General features: G+C 36.2%; 2 protein-coding genes across 2 annotated transcripts in view; one reads left to right on the top strand and one right to left on the bottom strand.

The window, feature by feature from the left end:
* The window catches only part of LOC108732155 (uncharacterized), a 14,184-nt gene that overhangs the window by 4,541 nt on the left and 979 nt on the right, over positions 1 to 8,664 (bottom strand). Inside the window, exons 2-8 of the mRNA XM_018462824.1 lie at positions 2,763 to 2,936; positions 2,282 to 2,520; positions 1,915 to 2,024; positions 1,724 to 1,829; positions 1,206 to 1,435; positions 710 to 1,094; positions 178 to 619 (exon numbers count right to left, since the gene is read on the bottom strand). Coding sequence (XP_018318326.1) covers positions 178 to 619; positions 710 to 1,094; positions 1,206 to 1,435; positions 1,724 to 1,829; positions 1,915 to 2,024; positions 2,282 to 2,520; positions 2,763 to 2,841 — 1,591 coding nt within the window. The 5' untranslated portion in view covers positions 2,842 to 2,936. The remainder of the gene's footprint in view (positions 1 to 177; positions 620 to 709; positions 1,095 to 1,205; positions 1,436 to 1,723; positions 1,830 to 1,914; positions 2,025 to 2,281; positions 2,521 to 2,762; positions 2,937 to 8,664) is intronic.
* On the top strand, positions 4,003 to 6,741 carry cpa (F-actin-capping protein subunit alpha). The gene is made up of 3 exons (XM_018462823.1): positions 4,003 to 4,441; positions 5,195 to 5,444; positions 5,520 to 6,741. Exons 1-3 carry the CDS (start codon positions 4,241 to 4,243, stop codon positions 5,936 to 5,938), a joined length of 870 nt encoding a protein of 289 aa, XP_018318325.1. The 5' UTR covers positions 4,003 to 4,240; the 3' UTR covers positions 5,939 to 6,741.

Consider the following 8,664-nt stretch of genomic DNA (forward strand, 5'->3'; position numbering starts at 1 on the left):
GCACACACACACACACACACACTTTTATATACACACACATACACAAAAGCATTGACATAATATTTAAACAATTTTCCTAGACATTTGTACTGTATAAGAATATAAATGCTATATTTATAAAATATATATTTATTGTTAGTACCGAACGGTAGAGTTTCTGTCAACAATTAGAATCACCGAACAGTAGCTTCTCGAGGGATACGACTTGCCTGTGCCTCTGAGCTACGTCCAAAATGCCCGTGCATTCTTTCTTAGGAGTGATCCTTGATGCATCCAAAGGAGTGTTAATTTGTGCTTGATCTAACAATTTTAATATTTTTTCTCGGGATAAAACACTCGTGCCGTTCGCTTCCTGATTCGTCTTCCATTCCTTTAATGGCGATTGAGACGATGTCTTATTTTCATTATTCGAAATTATCATTGCATCCTGTTCCCTTGTGCTAGTAATGACTATTGTCTGTACTGATTTATCTACCGATTGCCAATCTTCTCTAGTGTTACCAACAGTTTTTTCCAGTTGCATAATTTTATCGTACATTTCGCAACATTTTTTACATTGTTCCACATCCGACGGTACCGTTATTGTAAAGTCCTGCTTTTTGTTTTGCGTATGCAAAGACTGGAAATATTACAAAACTGATAATGAGAATTAATCAAGCACTAGACAATTTTTAAATTAGGTGTACAGCAGATATATATATATACTAACCGCTAATTGTACCGTCAAAACATCTATATTTGTTTGCAATTCTTGAAGTTTTGCGAGTAATCGTTCATTGGTAGCTTTTAACGCTATAATATTAGCCTGCTCATTGTTGAAAGCAGCCCTTAAAGTCTGTTGCTCCTGAGCATCGTCGCAAAGTCTTTTTTTTAATTCAATATTCTCCAATTCAAATTGCCCGTATTTAGACGTAAGCGCAATAAGTTCGTTATTATGTTGTTGCAATATTTTAATTTCGTTCATAAGATCCCGTATCTGTTCATCTTTTTCACGCAATGTGAACTGTGAATTCTTTGCCTTCAACATCTGGTCATCGATCTCGGCTATGCGCGTTCTCTCTGAGGAAAGAACAGCCACTATTTCCTGATTATTCCTAATAAAATAATAAATTTTCAAATTAGAAATATACTATATTTAATAATTTTTCTCATAATATCTAATTAAACAATTTATTATATCTACAAGAGACTGATAATAAATATACTTCGTAGTTAGTTCAAGAGTTGTCTTCAAGTCATTAATTTCAGTAGTCAGTGCAGTATTTTTCTCCTGGGTTATCATTAATTTATCGTTTAATTGCTTCATTTGTCGCCACACCCGTATATACTCTACATTTTCCGCTACCTTCTCTTTTTGATTATTGGTTAAATGCGCTAGTTCTTTCTCCAATTCCATTATACGATATGTCATATCTTTCTTCTGCGCCTCCAATTTCTACGAACAAAAGTTGGACGCTAAGTAAAAATTATGTAACATTAATAACGAGCAAGCGTATATGCTTTCGTGAAGCTGTGTAATCGTCCAAATATCAAATCATACAAAGGAACTCGTGCAATAATATTTTACATCTCTTATGCTATTCTACATTATTCCGCAAACTCGTTTTATCCTGTATACGCGAAATATGACATTGATTGTGCCGTGCGAATGAAGTAGATGAGACAATATGAAGTTGAATATATGTATGTGCAAATATCTCGAATTTATTCAAGCTAGTTTTACCTCGATTTTAACAAGGTAATTTCGCATGTCGTTATCATCATCCCCTGCCCCGACGATGCACTGACAGGACGGCGCTCTCACGCGGTTATTCTCGCTTCGACACGTCCTAAAGGGAGCCGATTCAGTATTTCAATGCGCCGCGACATAATGAGTCATGGTATATACATCATGTACCTAGTACGTATACTTACACAAGCCCGGAAGATGATGGTCTAACGAGATTACGGCTGCGCGACGACGACCTGCCGCTCATCGTGTGACTCAACAATTGATTCCTCATTACAGCGATTTTCTCCTTCAGCTGAAACATTTAACAATATTTCAGAATATTTTTTAAATTTATGATCATACAGATTACACATAATCTTTAGCATGAGTTAATTTCGTTAAAAAGTGTCATGATAGAACTTAATAATACTATAAACAATTTAATAATCTACGCTGTACAGAAATAATATACAATAGAATATAAACGTTACTCTTCCGAGTGGAAGATCCAATTGTTATGTCATGATACGAGAAAGAAAGAATCGTCATTACTTGAAGGTAATTGTTTACCTTGGTATTTTCAAGCTCAAGAGCGGCTGTTTTATTCCTATCATTAGCGATATCTAACATTAATCCACACGATCTTGGATTACCAGCCAATCTAATCAGCTTCGTCCCGAGCCGCTTAATCTTGTCTTCCTGGCAGTTGGACAATTTCTTCAGATTGCTCGCTTCATCGAGTAAACGTAGATACTTATCCTCCAGCTGATAGCGATCGAGCTTGCAAACGAGATGACGTTCTCTAGGATCTTCCAATATTCAAAACATTATTCACGCACTTTGCACATCATTACGCGCAAAAATAAATAGCATAATAATAGATTTGTGTAACAACATTGTTTATCGATTTCAATTCTGGAACAGGACATACGAAGAAATTTATGTTCGCGCTTGTATAGGAAATAAGGCTACAAATCAGAGGAGTATCGAACAGTTGGCTATAAATTATCCAACTGGAATTATATACGGCAGATACAAAATGGATACGAACCTATATAAGCACTGATAATCGTATCCACGCAGGAGCCTTCCTTCACAGGCAAGATGTCACGATTCGGATCGTCTGCCATTTTCAATCGGAATTTCAACGTCTTAGTAGACCAGACGAAAAGTATCGTCTACAATTTCGAGATGACGTTGATTAGCATGCGGATGTCAGCGGACGCTGAAAATTTGACATGCAGCGTGGAATTAACGCTATTTATTCGCGAGATACTGCGAGCGCATCAAAAGGATTTAATTTGAAGAGACAACACATAGGAACGATTCTTCTAAATTATCAGTGTTTCTTACGATCTAAATTACATTTATTAAATATTCTTCGCGCTGTCTTCGCCGAAATAACGATTATTTCTCCAATCATTTGCACAAGAGTAATTAAACATGCCTATCGATTTTGTTCCATTACCGATTTGCGAATGAGAGGATTCGAGTGATCGATAACACTCTGTAATTCCACGCTAACTTCAGTCTATAATAATGTAAACGATTATTTATCATAGTATAAAGTGCTGTTTACATTGCTGTTACGTGATATTTTTTTCGTGTGAAGATTTTGACAAAAATATATCGGGTGGCATTTGCAAACTATTAATTACATCAATATGTTATAATTTTCAATATAACTGTTATGTACATGTGTTAATTATATTATATATTACATTTATGTTGTTGAGTAGGAAATTATAATATTAATATAATGTTACTGTTAATTCAATGTTCTGCGAGACGCGAGTCGCGGAAGTAAATGATTTAAACGCTATATACGTCATAGTTGTTATAATAATAGGTATGTATAATATAGAGATATAACGTTAATATTACTTTTTAAAAATAACATATAACGTATATTATTTTTATCATTATTCCGCCTTCCATGTCCATAAACGAGAAGACATAATAAGCAATTTTTATTTGAGAACTAAAATATTGCTGGATATACACGAGCGACTATAATTATTGTTCGTTATCACTCCTGCTGCCAGATTTGAGATAAACGCTATACGCTATCTACCAGAATCATGTTTCTGACTTTTTCGAGGGTGTGATTCATCCTCATTCGATATGAATCATATCTCCGCATAGAACTTTTAAAGTAGCGGAAAAGAAAAAAAATAACAGAAAAAGAATTTAGTTTTACGAGGAGAAAAGTGGAGAAAAAATCACGCAGCTTCTGGGACCAATGATTATATACATGAGATTTGATTACTTTCTTTTTCTTCTCTCTTCTTCTTTCTCGGGAAAGACAGACGTGTTACGTGTGGCAAACTGGCGCCACCCGGTATATCAGCACCGCTGTGAGCCAGTCAGCCAGTGCCAATGCGAGCGGAGCCACGATCCGGAGGAGAGACCAAGCACAACCTGAACCCGTCCGTGACCACCGCACCGTACCCTCGCTTTTGACATCGGCGGCGGTGGTGTTAGCGGCGGCGGCGGCGGTGGAGTGTGCGTGCCAGTGGGAAAGGTAAGATGGCGGCGGACGGAGATGCGGTGATTCCGGACCAGGAAAAAGTGCGAATAGTCTCGGATTTTATATTGCACTCGCCGCCGGGCGAGTTCAACGAGGTGTTCAACGACGTGAGGGTTCTGCTGAACAACGACAACCTGTTGAAGGAGGGCGCGTCTGGAGCCTTCGCTCAATATAACAAGGACCAGCTCACGCCTGTTAAGGTACATCATCATCGTCGTCATCATCATTATAGGCGGCCGCCGACGGTACCGCGTACGCTGACGTCGCTGACCCTGTATTTTCTCCCGCGCGGCCTTCACTTTAACTTGCGGCAAATACGGCTCGCACCCTTGGCGCCCTTTTACGCGTTTATCCTCTTTTCTTTTTAAGTGTATGTATCGATTCCGAAAGCCCGCGAGGCGCGACCACGGTGACCTTAAACACTTTGTCTCTATCTACCTCGCGTTATCGGGGCTCTCTGGGACTCATTGCGCGGATGACGCTCGCTCCAGGCATCGCCACGCGACGACATCCCCGTGGCTCTCGCATGACCGGCTCGAATATCCGACCCCCCCCTCGCGCCAGGTTATGGAAATTTTGCTCTAGCTAGACAACAGGAACATCGTATCGCTATTTAATCTCCGAATGTACAAACGAAAACTATTTCTTTTGTTCTTACACTAGATCGCTACCTTGACGTTTGTATATTTTGGAAACTATCGTAATTCAACTGAGGTTAGGCACTGCATGTACAATGCCAGTAGCAATGCCACAACGTCTTTTTTATTCATTTTTCTCCTACTGTAAATAACTTATTATACAATATAAAAATTCAAGATTTACATGTCTTTTTCTATAAAATAATAAATCTATGCAAAAATATACATACGTAGATTGTGGTACATTAATTAGCATAAGGAAAAATAAGCGTGTAAAGTAAAATATTAAAACTCTGTTTTTTCCATCACATGCAGATAGAGGGAAGTGACCACCCAGCGCTCATAACAGAACACAATGACTTGGGTTCTCAGAGGTTTTATGACGCACGGAGTAAGCAAAGTTTTAAATATGATCACCTGAGAAAGGAGGCGCAAGATTATGAATCTTACGAACCAGATCCCTTAGCGGAGCCTTGGAGGTCAGCCCTTCAAGAAGAGATAACGAATTATACTCAAAGTCATTACAGACATGGCGCTTGCTCAGTTTTTGGAAAATCCCTTGGTGGTAATTGTTACTTTGATCAATTGACTTTAAATCAGAGGGTGTCATGAGTAATAATTGTTTTTTTTTTTAACGCAGGAAACATAACGCTAACGGCGTGCATAGAAGATCATCAGTTTCAACCTAAAAACTTCTGGAACGGCCGCTGGCGTTCAGTATGGACCGTCAGTTTCACTCCAAGTTCGGGTAACGCCGAACTGAGAGGTAGTCTCAAAGTACAAGTACATTATTACGAGGATGGAAATGTACAATTGGTCAGTAGCAAAGATGTGAAGGAAAGCCTGCCGATCTCCAATGAGAAGCAAACGGCGAAGGATTTGATACGGTTTGTCGAAGAATCCGAAAACGATTATCAAACGGCAATTTCCGAGAACTATCAAACAATGTCCGACACCACCTTTAAAGCACTGCGAAGGCAATTACCAGTAATGCGAACAAAAATTGACTGGAACAAAATTGTGTCGTACAGTATTGGCAAAGAGCTTAAAAGTCAATAGAAATAAATTTTTTTATATTAAAAGAAATAATTAAAAAAAGCGCATTTTGCTGCATGAGTGAAGTCTGGAGGTGTGATGTGCATGGGAGCAAATTACACTATTAAATAACGTCTGACTAGAGATATTCGACTCATGCATGCCACTCAAGGTTCCTCTTGACTCCATATTGTATGTTGTTACAAGAAGCAATAAAACAAGAAGGTCAACATTTTTGGCGTTGTCAATTGTATCAAAAAATTAATTAAAAGCATAATTTTTTTAAATCTACATTTTTCATAAAATAATGTAATGTTAAACGGCTTGATAAACATTATTTTTACAAATATGTTAATTCTTGTAAAATCGAAAATCAATGTCCGACGACGGAACCTTTGTATAAATCACGCTGTTTTTTCGTTTCTCTCTCTCTCTCTCTCTCTCTCTCTCTTTCTCGACTAACCATCTTTCTTAAAATAATGTCCGTGATATTCGCATTGTGCAGCATAGTGCAAGATATAATTTTTGGACATAAAAGCGATAATAAGTATCGAAGATAAAAGATCTATTCACTATTTATAATGGGGTAATGGGGATCCTTGTTCTTATGTTAAGTGATTGAACTGAAGTTGAATTCGATGTGTTGAATAGCTTGAGATTGTGACACCGATAGCGAAAATAAATTTGAACTATAATCATGTAGTTATGAAGTAATGAGCAGATAAAGGCAGTTTTTCAACTGATAAAATTTATAAATTCCTGCAAACTTTATCAAGAATATAGTAACATCAGTGATATCTTATAATTATTTATATTTTTACTTTTAATAACACTCTTTGGAGAATATTATTATATCTAGTATATTATTATAATAAGAGAAATTAATACGCAATGTTATTCACTGAGGTTATTATTTTATTGATAATCTTATCATTACATTTATATCGATCTGCTCTAGCACAATTTATCTATCACTTGATGGTTCACCCTGACTCTCAAAGCAAAATAATTTTAACTATTTTATTATAAACCGTCTATCCGATACTTGAGTACTAAAAAGTAAAATATGTTGTTTACGTTTTATAATATAATTGTGAAATACAATTAGAGCCTGTATGAAAAATGTTACATGATACAAAAAAAGGTTTTCTTACGGATGTGACGATGTGCGAATAAGGTAGCGAAATTGATAGTTTATGTCAGGTATAAGGAAGATCTTTAGACTGATTCTCTTTTTTTTAAAAAGAAGACAAATCTGTAACGCTTAAGTCTTAGATCACTCAAAGCGACTCGATGACACATCTCGTGTATTTAAAAATTCGATTTAAAGAATGATATATATACATATATCGTTCGTTATTCGAATTTTTTATTATATAAATATATATATATATATATATATACATATTCTCTGTTAATTGTGTTACTTATCGATACAACATGCTGGGGCCATGGGTGATATCAAACGCATAATATATCAAATGTAATACGAAGACATTAGATGTGTCTATCCATGATTTGTCAGCCCGGTACCGAACACCGTTAAGTGTTCATTACCGCGTTCAATACACAAAGTACGAGAAACAAGGAAACATAACTCTTAACAGATATTGGTGGGCAAGGCCTACTATTTTTATCCAACTTTACATTTCATAAAGGTATATAAGTCTATATACATTTTTGTTAAAATGTATTGTTTTATAATAAGTATGTCTATTATATACTGGATACGTTGCAAAGTTTTAATGAACTACTGAATGAAATAAATGTTAATCATTGCGCAACTTGGTTTCTAAATTAAATTACATTAGTGTAGCCGTCACGAAAGAGTTATTCGAGTTCGAAAGCAGAAGCGGAAAATCTCTTAGTGCTATCGCTTACTACACATTACACAGCCAGACATTGTACGCGAAAACGGAAACTAACAAAGTACATAATATATTGTACATTGTAGAATGTAGCCTATAGCCTGCTGGAGCCTTAATCTGTTCACTTTACGTTGGGGAATGGGGTGGGTATGGAGATTGGGTCTCGGGGAATATACTATGTACATATGTTATTTGGATGAATGAATGCGACGATGCGCACCATCATTTGACTCTTACATACAATAGGATTCGAAACGTGTGTGTAATATTATTCATACTTTGTAAGTTACATCGTAATTCAAGGCATCATCTTTTTAGTCACAGTACAGCTCTTCAAAGGGAAAAGAAAAGGAAAACGCAAGTTCTTGCCATTGACACTTAAGGGTGGTTAAATAAAAGTACATACGAATAAAATACGTTAATTAAATTACTTGTTAGAATGTGAGGCGCGATAACAAAGTTACTCATGTAAATACAATCGCACATATGCTACTTGGAGTCGTTGTTTGTATTACGTATGTAAATTACAAAATGGGGCGTTGAGATGTTTCGAATCTTGTCAAAACTCTACACGACATAGTTGCCTACGATATTGAAAACTAGGTATTACCTACAATCGAATGTATCGTAACATAACGCATGTCCTTATGTAAAAATTTAAACACAAAATACATTTATCAGTTAAATTATGTATTATTGAATGTTATGATTGATTAAATAAAGTGATATGACACTTTATACTGCTCTCGAGTCTAAGAAATTCTCTCATAGAAATATGTTTTGCATACAATTAATTTTTGCATTTGCAGATGCTTTCTCTGTAAAAAATTGATATGTGACATTAAGGCCCGTATTCATAGTCAGACCTTGTACTTAAGGCTT

Source organism: Mycetomoellerius zeteki, unplaced genomic scaffold, assembly GCF_001594055.1.
Source record: "Mycetomoellerius zeteki isolate Tzet28-1 unplaced genomic scaffold, Tzet1.0 scaffold146, whole genome shotgun sequence".
In the NCBI taxonomy this organism is placed as follows: Eukaryota; Metazoa; Arthropoda; class Insecta; order Hymenoptera; family Formicidae; genus Mycetomoellerius; species Mycetomoellerius zeteki.